Genomic DNA, 16,641 nt, shown 5'->3' with positions numbered 1-16,641 from the left:
AAAATAAAAGTAAAAATTTAAAAAGAAAAAAAAAAAAAGACTTAACCAAAAGAGTACAAAGAGATCTACAGACTGGGAGAAAAAATGGGCAATGCTCTGCATACAACTTGGTGAGTAGCAACTGGGGTCTCAAAAGCTTACAAATGGCCATCTAAGGTACAACTATTGGTCTCTCCCCATCCAGAGCAAATAGTGAAGAAAATCAAAGATGTAAGTAAACAATCCAAAGGCCTAATGGACCACACAAACCCCAGCTTCTAAGACCAACTACCAATGCTGACCACTCTGAAAGGGATCACAGCAGGAGATTCTAGATAGAGTGGGAGAAAAGTATGGAACAAAACTCAAAATCAGACAAAAACTAGACTTACTGGTCTGACAGAGACTGGGAGAACCACCATCAAGCCCAGAACTGAACTCACCTCCATGGCTAAACTTTCAGCCAAACAAAGACAGGTCAGTAACACCAGAACAGAATGGTAACATCATGGAGGTACTCATTCATTAGAACAATCAACCATATGAGATCTTAAGGGCAGCATTTGGCCCAGGATAAAGCTAAGAAGGCAAGAAGGGATAAGAAAGAAGGACAAAAGGAAATGGTAGCCACAGGGAAGAAGTGGGAAGAGTGCTGTTACATTGTGGAGATTACGAAGAATGTCACAAAACAAAATGTGCATGAATTATTGAATGGAAAACCAATTTGCTTTGTAAACTTTCACCCAAATCACAATAAAAGAGGAAAGAAACAAACAAGGAAAGCCAGAGAAATTGTCACAACCAAGAGAAGCCTAAGGAGATTTGACAACTAAATGTAATGTGGTCTCCTGAATGGGATCATGGAACAGAAAATGGACCCTAGGTAAAAATTAAGGAAAATTGAATAATTAATGGACCTTTTTAGTTAATAATAATGGTTAATAATATTGGTTCATTAATTATAACAAATGTACCATACTAATGTAAGATGTCAATAGTGGAAACTGCATATAGGGTAAATTACATGGACTTCTCTGTATGATCTGCTCAATCTTTCTAAAAACCTAAAACTGTTCTAAAATAGAAAGCCCATTAATAATAAAACAGTGAAAAATACAATGATTACAAAACAGAACACTAGGGCTAAAACAACAACTAAACCCCAAAACCAAACCTATTGCCACTGAGTTGATTCTAACTCATAGTGACCTATAGGACAAAGCAGAATTTCCCCATAGGGTTTCCAAGCCTGTAAATCTTTATGGGAGCAAACTACCCCATCTTTCTCCCATGGTGCGGCTGGTGGGTTCCAACCACTGATCGTAGCAGGCGAGTGTTTAACTACTATGCCACCAGGGCTCCTTAAATAACAACTACTACATCATTTTATAGTTAAGGTAATCCTTTGTTCTCAAAATTATTTTTCTAATATAAAGACTGAGTAGGAAAAATTAGCTGTCCAAAATCCTATAAAGACTGAAACAAAACAAAATAAAAACAAAAAAGGCAAAACCCCCCCACTGCTTAGAAGGAAAATTATAGGAAATTTACTGTAATTAAGCAGCAGGTTTAGAACTATAATTCCCTCTAATTAGATTTGTCAAGGTATTCCTGGAGGTATTGATTTAATTCAATCCAATACACATTTATTGAGCACTTGCTATATGAAAGGCCCTTGGTTTGGCACTGAGCGGTGAATATAAAAGCTGTGAAAGACCTGATTCCTGAAATTAAAGAGGTTAGCATCTGGAAGAGCATAAAAATCTGAAACAAATATTCAAACATAAGGCAGGAGGTAAGTCAGAATGATGGAAGAGGGACAAGTTGTTCCAAGAAAAGGCCCAACAGTGGAAAAATCCAAGTTATTTTCAAAAACTCATGAGGTGGTCAGGCTGAAGCACATATTAGCACAGTTATGTGCCCCAGAAATGGAAAGGGTTGTAGGGTTAGACCCTGGAGAACTAGGGATAAAGCATGACCACGGCCAAGTTCCTAGAACATTCATCTGGTCTAAACCTGAACAATGGATTGCAGGGTAGAAAGAACTGAAGACAAGGGGCTCACAGCAATAATCTGGGCAACAGGTAGGGTGTCAGAATTATGATTTTTTGTGTGTACATGAGGCAAGGAACACAAAGAGATGTGGTTTTGACTGTCTAGGCTGCATTACTTGTGAGACTTTACATAATTAATTGACTATGCTAGCATAGATGGTGATAATGATCAAGACTGCCTTATGTGTACTGTCTGGAACCAAAGCATGTGCTGGTACTTAAAGGAAGATACAAAACAAAAGGATGCCTCTTTTGCTTGTTTGATATGTTGTAAATTAACTTGTAGGCTTTTCCTTCCCTTCTTTCTATACTATGAAGCTTTTATTTTTTTCCCTAATTATGAAAGTAGTAAATTCTCATCATAAAACTGTTGTTAGGTGCCAGTGAGTCAGTTTCAATTCACAGAGACCCTATGTACAATAATGAAACAATGTCTGATCCTGTGCTATCCTCACAATTATTGCCATTCTTGAGCCCATCATTGCAGCCACTGTGTCAATTCATCTTGGTGAGGGTCTTCTCCCTTTTTGCCAACTCTCTACTTTACATAGTATGATATCCTTCTTCAGGGGCTGGGTCCTTCTGACAACAAGACCAAAGTACGTGAGACAAAGTCTGGCCAATCTTCCTTCTAAGGAGTATTTCAACTGTATTTTCTCCAAGAGAGATTTGTTCGTTCTTCTAGCAGTCCATGGTAACACAGCATTCTTCACCAACACCACAATTCAAATACATCAATTCTTATTCAGTCTTCCCTATTCATTGTCCAGCTCTCAAATGCATATGAGGCTATTGAAAATACCATGGCTTGAGTCAGGTGCATTCAGTCTTCAAAGCGACATCTTTGCTCTAACAATTCCAAGACGTCTTTTTTAATAATTTGCCCATTTCAATATGTTGTTTGATTTCTTGACTGCTGCTTTCATGGGCATTGATTTGTGGATCCAAGTAAAATGAAATCTTTGACATCAATCTTTTCTCCATTTATCATGATGTTGCTTATTGGCCCACTTGTGAGGATTTTTGTTTTCCTTATGGTGAGATGTAATCTCATACTAAGGCTGTAGTCTTTGATCTTCACCAGTAAGTCCTCTTCAAGTCCTTTTCGCTTTCAGCAAGCAGGTTTCATCATCTGCATATTGCAGGTTGTTACTAAGTCTTCCACCAATCCTGATGCCAAGTTTTTTTCATATAGTCTAGCTTTCCAGATTATCTTCTCAGAATACAAACTGATTAAGTATGGTGAAAGGATACAACCCTCAAGCACACCTTTCTCAATTTTAAACCATGCTGTTTGAATAATTGCCTCTTGGTTAATGTACAGGTTCCTCACAAGCACATTTAAGTGTTCTGGAATTCCCATTCTTCACAACGTTATCCATAATTTGTTATGATCTACGCAGTTGAATGCCTTTGCACAGTCAATAAAGCACAGGTAAAAATATTTCTGGTATTCTGTGCTTTCAACCAAGATCTATCTGACATCAGCAATGTCATCCCTCATTCCACATCCTTTTCTGAATCTGGCTTGAACTTCTGGAAGTTCCATGAAATGTACTGCTGCAACAGTTTCTGAATTATCTTCAGCAAAATTTTACTTGCATGTGATATTACTACTGTTCAATGATTTCCGTATTCTGTTACATTACCTTTCTTTGGAATGGGCACCAACATGGATCTCTTCCAGTTGTTTGGCCAGGTAGCTGTCTTCCACATTTCATGGCATAAACCAGTGAGCACCTCTAGCACTGCATCTGTTTGAGGAAAAACCTCAATGGGTATTCCATCAATTCCTGGAGCCTCCTTTTCTACAAATTCCTTCAGTGCAGCTTGAACTTCTTTGATACCATTGGTTCTTGATCATATGCTACCTCCTGAAGTGACTGAATGTCAACCAATTCCTTCAGGCACAGTGACTCTGTGTATTCCTTCCATCTTCCTTTGATGCTTCCCACATTGTGTACTATTTTGCCCATGGAATCCTTTAATATTACAACTTGAGGCTTCATATTTTTCTTCAGTTCTTTCAGCTTGAGAAATGCCAGTGTGACCTTCCCCTTTCATTTTCCAACTCCGGGTCTTTGCACATTTCATTATAATACTTTACTTTGTCTTGTTGGGCTGCCATTTGAAAACTTCTGTTCAACTCTTTTACTCCATCATTTCTTCAATTCACTTTAGCTACTCTGCATTCAAGGGAAAGTTTCAGACTTTTGTGACATCATTTTGTTCTTCTCTTCCTTTTCTCTCTATTTAATGACCTTTTGCTTTCTTCATTTATGATGTCCTTGATGTCATTCCACAATTTATCTGGTCTTCAGTCATAAGTGTTCAGTGCATCAAATCTATTCCTCAAATGGTTTCTATATTCAGGTGCGATATATTCAAGTCATATTGTGGCTCTCATGGACTTGTTTTAATTTTAACATGCAAGCTACCACAGTACAATAAACTGACAGATGAAACATGGATCACAGAATTTAGGAGATATATATCAAATAATTGATAAGTAATCACTTTTATAATTTTGGTCTATTTCCCTCCTCTTATTATTTTCCCATGGATGAGGTATTTGGGAACAGTGCAACTTATTAATTAGGGAACCCTGTCTTAGTTATGTCCAATATTATAGGGTACACCTTATACTCTACATATGAAACCAGAACTGTATGGAGACAAAGCTGTTGATTTTTAACATCAGTATCTACCGCTGCTTTTCTGAATGGCTGGTGCTCCATTTCTGAGAAGCTCTTTTGTATACACATCATGGTAGTAAGCCATGCTTGAATATTTTTATTTTCTGCTCTAAAAATATAAACAAAATGTAAAGGCTTACCTTAGAACAGAAAATAAAGGTGATAAGAATATATAAGATGAACTCTAGCCCTGAAATACTCTATTCCTAAAGAAACAAATGTTCTATAATGGATCTTTTTCATAGTGTGAGGAGCTCTGGTAGTGTAGTGCCTAAGGCATTTGACTGCTAAGCAGAAGGCTGGTGGTTCCAACCCACCAGCCACTCCTTGGAAGGAAGATTGGGCAATCTACTTCCATAGAGACAACGCCTCAGAAACCCAAGGAGGGGTGACGATGAGTTGGAACTGACTGAATGGTAGTTTTTTGTTTTTTTTTTATTTTAAATAGTGTGATGTTTTTTAGGTATATATCTATCATATTGTAGTAGACCAGACAGTATGTATTTTTATATGCATATAAACATACATATATTTACCAAATAAGTAGGCTGAACTATTAGGTATGTCTATGCAACAGGGAGTGTACCCAAGACCATGTATAGGGTTGGCAGAAAATGGTTCTACAAGTGTATTTGTGTGTTCTGTAAGAATTCCCAGGTGTGGAGCTGACAAGGGACAAGGTTGTGGTCACTTCTTGGTCACAGCCAGCTACCCAGAGGGAGTGAGTAGTTGAACCTGTGGGCTTGGGACCATAGTTGCAGGGGACATCAAGCTCAATTGGCATAACATACTACGCAAAACATTGTTCTACCTCCTACTTTGGCAAGTAGTGACTGGAATTTTAAAAGCTTGCAAGCAGCCATCTAGATGCAATGATGGGTCTCTCCTCGTCCAGAGCAAAGAAGAATGAAGAAAACCAAAGATTCATGGAAACAATTAGTGTTAGTGACTGGTACACCATACAATCTGCAGCCTATACGACTGTGAGATCGGAGGAACTAGATGGTGTCTGGCTACCACTGTCTGTCAACCACTCAGAGGGGGATCTATGTAAGAGATCCTGGATAGAGAGGAGAACAATGTGGGAAAAAACTCAAAATCATTTGGAAAAAAAAAAAAAAAGGGACCAGGTTTGCTGTTCTGATAGAGCCTGGTGGAAACACTGACACTATGGCCCCTAGCTGCCCTTTAGGTCTGGAATTGAACCCACACCTGTGGCTTCCAGCCAAACAAAAGACAGGCATATGAGTTGAACATTTACCTGAGGTAGGTACATTCCTTGGAGAGAACAATCAAGGAAGAAAGAAGAGCTGTTTATGCATAGGGAGACAACTCTGGGGGCAGGAGTGCATGGAGGGATGGACATAGGAAAGAGGTGGCTATTGGGAGGAAGTGGGAGGGGAGCTGTTACATTGGGGTAAATTGTAGTCAATGTCATGAGACAACATGTGTGTGAACTGCTGTATGGAAAGTGAATTTACTCTGTAAACTTTCACCTAAATCACAATTAAAAAAATATGTATGTATTTACCAAATAAGAGTAAACACAGACATATACATACACACTTGTACCTGCTTTTTTCTATGTCTTCTTTTAGGAGCCCTGGTGGCTCAGTGGTTAAGTGCTTGGCTGTTAACTAAAAGGGTGGTAGTCTGAATCCATCAGCCACACCATGGAAGAAAGATGATGCAGTATGCTTTCATAAAGATTACAGCCCTGGGAACTCTATGGGGCAGTTCTACTCAATCTTCTAGGAATCTTTAGTCGAAATTGAATGAGGGCAATTTTTTTTTTTTTTTCATTTGGCATATCCCATGCATATAATGAAATATTTAAAAATGTTCTTTAATTGATCATTCAATCATCACTTCATCTAACATTTGCTAAGTCTTCAACAGCCATGTCAAATACTGCTTCCACTATAAACATTCTATGATAGTGCTGGCTTATTATTTCTCACCTGGATTATAGTATTAAATCCTCTTAATTGGTTTACCAACCTCTGTTCTGTCCTCTTTCCAAATCATCCTGCTAAGAGAATCTCTCTCAAACATAGCACTGATCATGTCACTTCCCTCTTCAAAAACCCATAATGGTTGCTCAGTGGCTACTTGTTAAAGTACTTACTTCTTATTCTGTTTCCACTAGTCTAGACTTTTCTCTCTATAAATCCTGCATTCTCAAGAAACCCAACTTTCTATGGCTTTACTTAACCCTTCCCACTGTTTTGCATTCTAATATTACCCCATGTTCCTTTTTATCTTGATGACAGTTATTTGTGAACGAGTCTTTCCTCTGGATTAGGCTATAAACTCTTTGAAGTCAAGGTTGCAATTTCAGTTCAGCACAATTAAATGTAAATCATAGTCACTGAAGATCGATTATATTCCAGACACCATGCAACGTGTTAAAAGTAAAGGGATGAGAGTAAGACACAATCACATATTAATAAATAACCATGATTCAAAGAACTATATGAAACTGCTGGAACACACACAAGGCACAGTAGCAGCACAGAAGCAGAGCTAGGCTCCACCTGTGATAACAGAGCCATAAGCAAGTGATTTCTAAAGAGAAAGAAGACTGCCAGACAGACAAGAGGCAAGGTACACACAATGGCTGAGAGGAAGCACCGAATGGTCTTGTGGTAGTTAAGTTGTGTGTAAACTTGCCTGGAGATGGTTTTGAGTGGCTGAGCAGCTAGATAGAGTTAATTCCCCATGATAAGACTAGTAAACAACTCCATAGTGGAATCTACTGGAGCAGCTTAGTAGCTGCCTTATGGACGTGGTCTGCTGGTTCCAGTATATAAGCAGCAGCACTGAGAAAGGTCTCTGCATATTTTTTAGCAAGCTTGGACCCTGAGTGTAGCCAAGCCTTTTTTCAGCAGTCTGCTATGCTGTCTGTCAATCTTGGGGCTGTTAATGGACTTGAATTAGTGGCCTGCTGTACTGCTTGATAATCTTGCCACTGTGCCATTTTACTTGTCAACCTTGGGTTTGTCAGCCTCAGCAGCCAGGAGCTGCCTAAGCTAAGAAACACCTCTAGCTCCAGTGGGCCAAGAGCAAGAGGCAGAGATGAAGGCCAAGGTTGAGGGTCTTGCACCCAGCCCCTGGACCTGGCACTTTGAACTTGAACTTCTAGCTTCCTAAACTGTAAGAGAATAAACCCCTGTTCGTTAAAGCTATCCACCTGTGGTATTTCTGTTGGAGTGGCATTAAGAGGTAAACAAAACAGGTCTATTGAAAAAATTTTAGAAAGTTGACTATTTCTGTAGTGGGGGAAGAGGTCACAAATTTGCCTTCAAGGTAGCAAAGATGAGTATCTTGAACAGCCTTGCAAAACATGATGTTGCTGTTGTTATGTGCCATTGAGTCGGACCTGACTCATAGCAACCTCTCCTTGGGTTTCCGAGGCAGTATCACTACGGAAGTAGATTGGCCCATCTTCCTTCCGAGGAGTGGCTAGTGGGTTTGAACCGCCAGCCTTCTGGTTAGTAGTCAAGTGCTTTAGGCACTATGCTGCCAGAGCCCCAAAAGGTTGGCTTGTCAGGAGTGGGATTCGAACCCACGCCTCCAGGGGAGACTGAGAACTGAATGCAGCGCCTTAGACCGCTCAGCCATCCTGATGGCAAAACGTGATACCAAAACCAAAAACCCATTGCCATTGTGTTGATTCTGACTCACAGTAACCCTAATGAGTAGAAATCTGAGAGTAGAAATGCCCCCATAGGATTTCCAAGGCTGTAATCTTTATAGAAGGAGTTCTGGTGGCATAGTGCCTAAAGCATTTGACTGTTACCAGAAGGCTGGTGTTTCAAACCCACCAGCCACTCCTCAGAAGGAAGACTGGGCAATCTATTTCTAGTGATACCACCTCAGAAACCCAAGGAGGGGTTGCTGTGAGTCAGATCCAACTCGATGGCAGTGAGTTTGGTTTTGGAATCTTTATGGAAGCAGACTGCTACATCTTCTTCCCATGGAGACTGGTGGGTTTGAACGGCCAACCTTTCAGTTATTAGCCTAGCGCTTAGGTACTACACCACCAGGGTTGAAAAATATGATGAGGAGGTTGAAAACAAATAACACTTAACATCTCTTCCATAGCTGTCACTGGTTGTCCTTCAAAATGTTTATATTACTGTACAGCTTTCACTGTATAATTTTCTCTCCCTCCAACTAGAGTATAAATTTCTGGAAGGTAGAATCCACATGCACACTTCTTGAATCTCTCGAAGCTCTCAGCATAGTGCCTAACACAGAGGGGGAGTTTTAGCAATATTTTAATTTGATAATCCAAACTCATCTTGATACTTGTATGATCACTGCTGATAGGGAATTCAAAATATGTGCTAGAAGAATTAACTAATGCTGAGTTAAGATAAAAACTGAAAGGACCAACAAGTTTTGTGGAAATGTTCTGGATTAGTGATTTTTGCCTCTAGAACATTTTACTTGCTATTAAAAAGGAATTTAATTTAATTTGCTTCAAAATGTCATATTTTAGCATAATTATTGTTGCCAATAACTGGGTAACCAACAGTAAAATAACAACTATGGATTTTCAGCTGTGTTAATTGAATTTGCCTCTCAGAATTACTTGTACATAGTGATGGTTAATCAATGGATGGCATGTCACTGCAGATTGGCCAGCCTGTCTTTCCAATCCCTGCTGGGCAGAACAGTCATCTGTGACCTAGAATGGCATCTCCTCTACACGGAGAGTATGGTGTGATGATCAGTGCTAGCAGCTGAACCAAAGAAATGGAGGTGAATACAAAGTAAATTCAGAAAAGTTGGCACTATATTCCATCAAAGTTATATCCAACCAGCGAAACTATATTTTGTGTTATTTGGGGGAGAAATGAGAGAAGTGTGTAAGTGTGATTATGTGAATGAATTGTTTGTCTGAATTTTGGAGGCCATCTGGGATGAAGATAGGTTCTCTCACAGAATGCAGAATACCCTCCCCAGTCCAAAAGGGGGGAGTGAGCCTCCCAGCTTCCCTGCCCACTGTAAAAAAAAAAAAAAAAAAAATAAAAAGGAAATACAGATAAGTGTATATATACATATAAACATAAGAAAAAAAGACTTTAGAGAGACTGACAAAGACTTTGATGTGGATAAGACAAATGTCACACAAAACGGATAAAAGAGAAATGATGAAGACAATGAAGTTTAAATCTTAACTGAGGGACGTTAAAGTCAAATTATCAGAAGTTTCTTTGCAAGATTATTTCAGTCCTATTTCTTTTGCTGGGATGATAACACATGCTGACACAGCACTCCTCCTTTATTTACTGAGGGTAATGGGGCAATGGAGTATAATGTCTCATATTGCTATTATGAATTCCAAAGTGCCACTGCCCATAATATCATACTTTCACTTCTGGGGAGAGGCATTAATCAACAGTCTGGCTGTTGATATTGTTTACCCTGGAGATGACAAGAACCAAGAAGAGTCACCAAAGGGATAGTCAATCCAGTGACAATAGGTAGGCAAAGCATATACGGGCCTAGAAATGCTACATATTCTAAGTGACTGTCAAATTTCTTGTCCTTCTGTTTTAGAGACCTAGCCCCTTTGCACTTGCTTTCTTTGGACCTATCATCAGGAAAGACTAACGCTGGAAAAGCACACCATGGTTGGTAAAGTAGAGGGTCAATGAAAAGGAGGGAAACTCAATGAGATGGACTGACACAGTAGCTACAACAATGGAGCCAAACATCCCAATGATCATGAAGATGGTTCGGGACTGGGCAATGTTTCATTCTGTTATACGTAAGGGGGCCATGAATTGGAGCCAACTCGACAGCAATTAACCACCACCACAAACTGTGCCCCACCCCCAAGTCTATACTGAAAAAGCCATCTTCTTACATCAGCCTGGGTATGTCACTGACAGCCACCGTCCCATCATGAGTCTCACTCTCCCCATCTTCCTCCTCCTCTTCACTACTTTCTGACTCCTCACTGGAGGAGGAGTAATCAGTCACCTTCTTCAGGGGGCGGTTTGTTTCTTCAATACGGAGTTCTCTTAATTCTTTGGCTAATGCCGTCAGATCCTACAAAAGAAAAGTTTGTTCAGCACATGAATTGCAGATAGGACCAGAGCTACATTTCTCAGAAAGTCAGTGCTCCAGCTTAAGCAACAAGAAAAAAAGCTCTATATACAACTGTTACAAACATAGTTACTGCATGGAACTAAGAAAAAGATGTTTGTAGCGCATAGAAACTAGAAAAGAAAGATGAAATCAATTTAAACTTTGTTCAAAACCAATAGCTAGACTGAGACTGTTCAGTTCTGAATATGTATGTGTATATATGTGTATGTGCGCTGTGTGTGTACACATATATACATACACTGCGTTCACATTTTATTTTGGGAAGGTGAAGTTGGTCACCCTCAGAGTTAATGGGAAAATACATGGCATTAGAAATAATTCCCCAGTATTTAGGGATTCCTGCCCAAGCCACAGTGATGGCCTTTCCCCTCATCTCATTGCTACTGTATCAAAATCCAGCATCAGTCACAGAACAGAGCAATTCCCAAGGTTCCAGCTACAACAATGACTCATTTGGCGTGTCATCATTCCCTGGCGAGCAAAGGCACCACATCAAATGATGGCCTACTCCAAAGCCCAGTGCCACTGAAATTTATGGCCACAGAGCTGAGTCAATCAAGAATTAAAAAAAAAAAAGGGACGTTCTCTTCCAGAATGATGGGTGTTTCATTTTCTTTTATTTAAAATTCCAGTCACCTGGCAGAAACCCTGGCTAAGAGTACTGAAATGAATGTGCAAACACCAAAAGAGGAGACAATTTTCCAGTTTTCCATGAGCATGATGAAACCTTTAGCCTTATGTGATGTGATGATGTGGAATTTAATCACCAGGCATATTGCAGGCAGTGGGCTTAATGTCTGACTACCTTTTATTTTGCATGCTTTCAGAGCAATGCAGAGTGAAGCAATTCTGCAAAAGCATGGCCGCTCTAATTCACATGGGTTAAACTGCTCATGGTGCATAGCATGCAAATGAGGAAGAAGCAATTTGACATCAGTCTTACCATTTCTCCCTATATTAGTGACCCATGTGGGAATCAGAGCATTCAGTGAGAGACGGGATCAGGGAGAGAGAAACTCATTGAAAAATACTAAATCCCATACTTTTCTAATAGCCATATTCTCTCTTTATTTCAATCCAGAAATGTATTTGTCCAGTTCACCTGATGTAGGATGATAAGAATCAAGGTGATCTAAATGGCATTTGATAAGCTATCTTAATTGGCTAAAGAAAAAAACTGTGGCATGTATAATTCAATTATACATTTATTTTATTTAAAATTATAATTTTATTTAGAGAAAGCAACAAATCATCATGGTTCTTCTTTGCCATCAGGAATTACTATTTTGGTTAAGATAAGGAGAGGAGGCACTTCAGGTGTTTTATTTGGTCTAGAAATTTAGGAATTCAGAGTGTTAAGTGAGGGAGTCATTTCTTTTTAATTTCATAGAAATCAGGTGGAAAACAATAAAATGACTTTTAAATTTGTCATGAAATCAACTGAAATGAAGCCCTTGGGAAAGGAAGCTTCTGAAAATTCAAATTACACATTATAGACACAAACATACTTGCTAGGGCTTTTATACACACACACAGACACACACAGAAACACACACACACACTCTCTCTCTCTGTGGTCTCAATCTCAGAAGATACATTTGTCCTATCCATGCATATGAAGAGACTTGTTTTTAAATATGCTCAGTGCTGTTTAAATATGATATATATTATTACAGAAGAGGAAAACTACACATAGATAGAATTTCATGCAAATTTATTTCTGCCCCCCCCCCCTTTTGCAGTGGGCTAAAACATGAAAGGGAGCTCTGGTGGCGTAGTGCCTAAGGCACTTGACTGCTAACCAGAAGGCTGGCGGTTCAAACCCACCAGCCAGTCCCCAGAAGGAAGGTTGGGCAATCTACTTCCTTGGTGACACTGCCTTGGAAACCCAAGGAGGGGTCGCTATGAGTCAGATTCGACTCCACGGCAATGTTTTTTTTTTTTTTTAAAAAACATGAAAAGTTAGTATATGGATTTAAGCTTTTTATTTTTTATTTTCTCTTGACAATCACCAATGCTTGTCTTTATCAAATGCAGAAGATACTGAAGAATATGCTACTTGAACACACTAGGAAAATATAGTGTAGTATTTGTTAATGTCTTGAAAAGAAAACTGTATTATCATTTTCAGAATCAGAAAATTAACAACAAATTAGATAATTTATTTTGTATTTTGACTTCTGTATGTTAAAACCATATTAAAACTCATCAAGGAATATAACTACCATTTAAAATGTTGTTAGAAAATACATTTTATTACAATTTAAAGAGAGAATATGGTTTAAAAGAGCTTATTACCAATGTCAATAATTCTGTGAACCAAATATAATAAGACTAGTTAGGATTTATTTAAATTCGCAACACATTTTCCCCATAGCTTGATTTTCCTCTTCTCTGACATTTCAAAACAAGAAAAAAGATATTTACAAAGAAGAAAAAATTAAAGCTATTTAGAAATATTTACTTGGTCCAAAGTCCACTGATTTTAAAAAACTGTCACTTGTTAAAATGACATAAAATTTCCTAAACACTGTATTTAAGAACACTTTAAAGTTCTGACCTACTTTATAATTTCACTTTTAATTAAATTTTTTTTTGCTTCATGTTATTAAAAAAAGCTCTCTATACTGAAAAATTAGAAATAATTGCAAATTCCTTTTAAGTTTAATTGGTAATAGCTTGCAGGGTGATACATATATGATAATCCCAAAGTAATAATAATGAGTAACTTAAAAGTAATAACCCAGTCAAAGAAAATTAATCTCCCATTGCCAGTAGCCTATGTGTTTAGCTGAAGTTTTATTTCTTATCCATCGGGAACAATTTACAGTAACAAAGTTATATGAAATTGACATGGTCTAAAATTGACACCATTGAGTTCAGATTCATTTTCATACATTTAATTCTCTGACAATACCAATTTTCTCCATATAATGAGTCTTTATGGCAATTTATTGCTTGACTGTCTCAAACCTAGAGCTAAAAAATATTATAAAGAAGGAATAAAAGTACAATTCAGCATAAAAATGTTTGAGATATATTACTAAAAATGAAATATAGCAAAATGGTAAGATTTTTCAACTACAGAGTAAATGTGAAGAGAGTTAAGAGGCTCTTACATAAAGGCTTCTCTGATATAACACTTTAGAATCAATCTGATACTATTTTTCATTCAAAAAAGCTATTTAATCTGTCAATTATGGCACTTTGCCTAAAAGCAGCCTTTTTAGTTCTCTTTTTAGAAACAATAGTTGATTCAAATTTTAGTTCAATTTCTGAACAATCATTTAGTTCAAAAATTTTAAGCTAGTCTTTTCTTTGTGTATTACAAATATTTTTTGTTTCTTTTTAGGACTTCTAAAGATCTCATTGGGCAAGTCACTTAACTTCAGTATCATCCAAGAAGAAATGGGTTTGGACCACTAGTTACTACTGAAGTTCTAGCCAATCTATGGAGTGCTCTGAGATGTTCCCAATTCCCACATACTAAGGAAGAATGGGAGCTCTGGTAGTGTAGTGCCTAAGGCACTTGACTGCTAACCAGAAGGCTGGCAGTTCAAACACACCAGCCATTCCTGTCACAGAAGTGACAAATACTTATTTTCAAAGAGTGTATTATATGACCACAAACTATACTGCAAAATCTCTTATATTCTGTTAGAAAGTAATGCCAAACCAGTGGAAAATGACAAACTGTGACAGGGTAGGCTGCATAATGATTTTTTTTGGGGGGGCTGACCTGTGTGTTATACAATGTTTAGCAGTATCCCTCAGCTCTACCCACTAGAAACCAATAGCACCACTTCTCCTCCCAAGTTGTAAGAACCAAACTGTTTCTCCACATTGCCAAATGTCCCCTGGGAGTAGGGGGTGGGACATTATCCCAGCTGAGAACCTCTATGTTAGGGAGAACCAAATAATCTTGTATTTTTAGTGGCTTAGATCTGTGATACTGAAGGAGTAGGATGATCAGAATTACCTGGAGGCCTTTTCTAACAACATGTGCCCCAGGGAGTTTGGTGTGCCATTCACACTCTCTCAATCACTTAAAATTTTTTATACCTCTGTTGCCTTCTGGGGAGCTCTGGTAGCATAGTGTCTAAAGCACCTGACTGCTAACCAGACTAGAGGTTCAAACCCACCAGCCACTCCTCGGAAGGAAGATGGGGCAATCTACTTCCATAGTGATACTGCCTCAGAAACCCAAGGAGGGGTTGCTATGAGTCAGGTTCACTCAATGGCACACAGTAACAACTGCTGCCTTCTTATCTCTGTCCAGTGTCTGGAGTACTACAAAACACATAAATAAAGCACTTTTTAAAAACCTAAAAAAATTCTGTATTAACCAGATACAATACATGTGAGCTCTTTTCCTCATGGCAGCCATCTTCCAAGGCAATTTGTGGAACTCATGAGATTCCCCTTAAGCTACACACACGCTTAGCCATTCTGTTGGCAGCCACAGCATCAGACTGCTGTTCTTTTTCTTCAGTTCTTTTGGAAGAAAACTGATAACCCCCATCCTTCTCATTCTTATGAGGGACATGGCAAGGCAGTAGCACAGAGCAATTTAAAAACACCCCCACCTTTTTCCCTGTCTATTAATGTTACCCACATATTGTAGACATGCAGTGTCTTATTTTTTTTTATAAGCAACTATCCTTTACCTATGATCATAGTTTTCTAAATCAGTGAAGGGTGAAGTGGTCCTAATTCTGAAAAAGTGATGCTCTTTGGTGAAGATGAGATACATAGAAACATGCTTCTCCCACCTGCCACAAAAGCTCCATGCCTCAGGCCTTAGCCATTGACAACAACCTCTTGGATTTATGCAGCAGCTTATATTTCATAAAATGCTATTGCACACATGACTTGAGGGATCCTAAACAGTCCTGTGAGTGAGGGAGGGCAGGTTTTTTAATCCCTATTTCACAGATGTGGAAACTCTACTACGCAGGGGTTAAGTGGCTCGTCCCAACCAGTGATTTCATGGGAATCGAGGTTTTGAATACAGCTTGGTGACCCCAAAGACAGTGCCTTTTCCATATTATTTCATAAAAATGGTGCTCAGCAGAGCTACAGGCTTAAAGCCGTCATGGTGATGATCTTCAGATTCCATGCACTAGGACTCTTCGCAAGGTCTGACTCTTAAAAAACATTCTCCGGTGCTGTATTCATGCTGGTCTGACAAACAATGGGAAGACAGTCATCCTTCTTAGCAAGCTATCTACGACTGACAAAGTCATATGTTTTTCTAATGGAAAAATGTCTTCATAGCTAAGGGAATAAAGTCACTTAACTCGCCAGGATTCATTAACTAAAGTTGATGTTGCTGCTGATGCTGTTGTTAACGTCCCACAAAATTAATTTAACAATACCCAGTAACTCCTTGTTCACAAATCACACACTATAAATTTGGAGTACCCCAGAATGAGGTCTCTTTTCTTTGTTAGTAGAATCACTTAGAGCTATCCCCTAGCAAGGCTGGTGAACGCAGGTTAAGAGCTCAGGCTCTGCTACTGGAAGGTACTGGAATGAGAAATCATGCCATTAAGGCACTAGTGCTTGTTGTTCTCAGAAGGAAGACTGGGCAATCTACTTCCATAGAGATACTGCCTCAGAAACTCAAGGAGGGGTCGCTATGAGTTGGAACCGACTCAACAGCAGTGAGGTTGGTGTTTTTTTTTTTTTTTTTTTTTTAAGTGCTTGTTGTTAGATACAGTGGAACAATGGAAGAGTGAAATTTTGGCTTAGAAGGAAGGTCTCTGAAAAGTCTTGTAAGGGTG

General features: G+C 38.7%; 1 protein-coding gene across 1 annotated transcript in view; it reads right to left on the bottom strand.

Annotated features, from left to right (window-relative positions):
* Positions 1–16,641, bottom strand: part of TNIK (TRAF2 and NCK interacting kinase) — a 669,757-nt gene that overhangs the window by 67,468 nt on the left and 585,648 nt on the right. Inside the window, exon 22 of the mRNA XM_007946612.2 lies at positions 10,611–10,795. Within this exon, the coding sequence (XP_007944803.1) occupies positions 10,611–10,795 (185 nt within the window). The remainder of the gene's footprint in view (positions 1–10,610; positions 10,796–16,641) is intronic.

The sequence above is a fragment of the Orycteropus afer genome, unplaced genomic scaffold (assembly GCF_000298275.1).
Source record: "Orycteropus afer afer isolate SDZICR_OR568_19922 unplaced genomic scaffold, OryAfe1.0 scaffold00168, whole genome shotgun sequence".
NCBI classification, from domain to species: Eukaryota; Metazoa; Chordata; class Mammalia; order Tubulidentata; family Orycteropodidae; genus Orycteropus; species Orycteropus afer.
The sequence above is the reverse complement of the archived record's forward strand: the minus strand, read 5'-3'. Positions and strand labels throughout refer to the sequence as shown.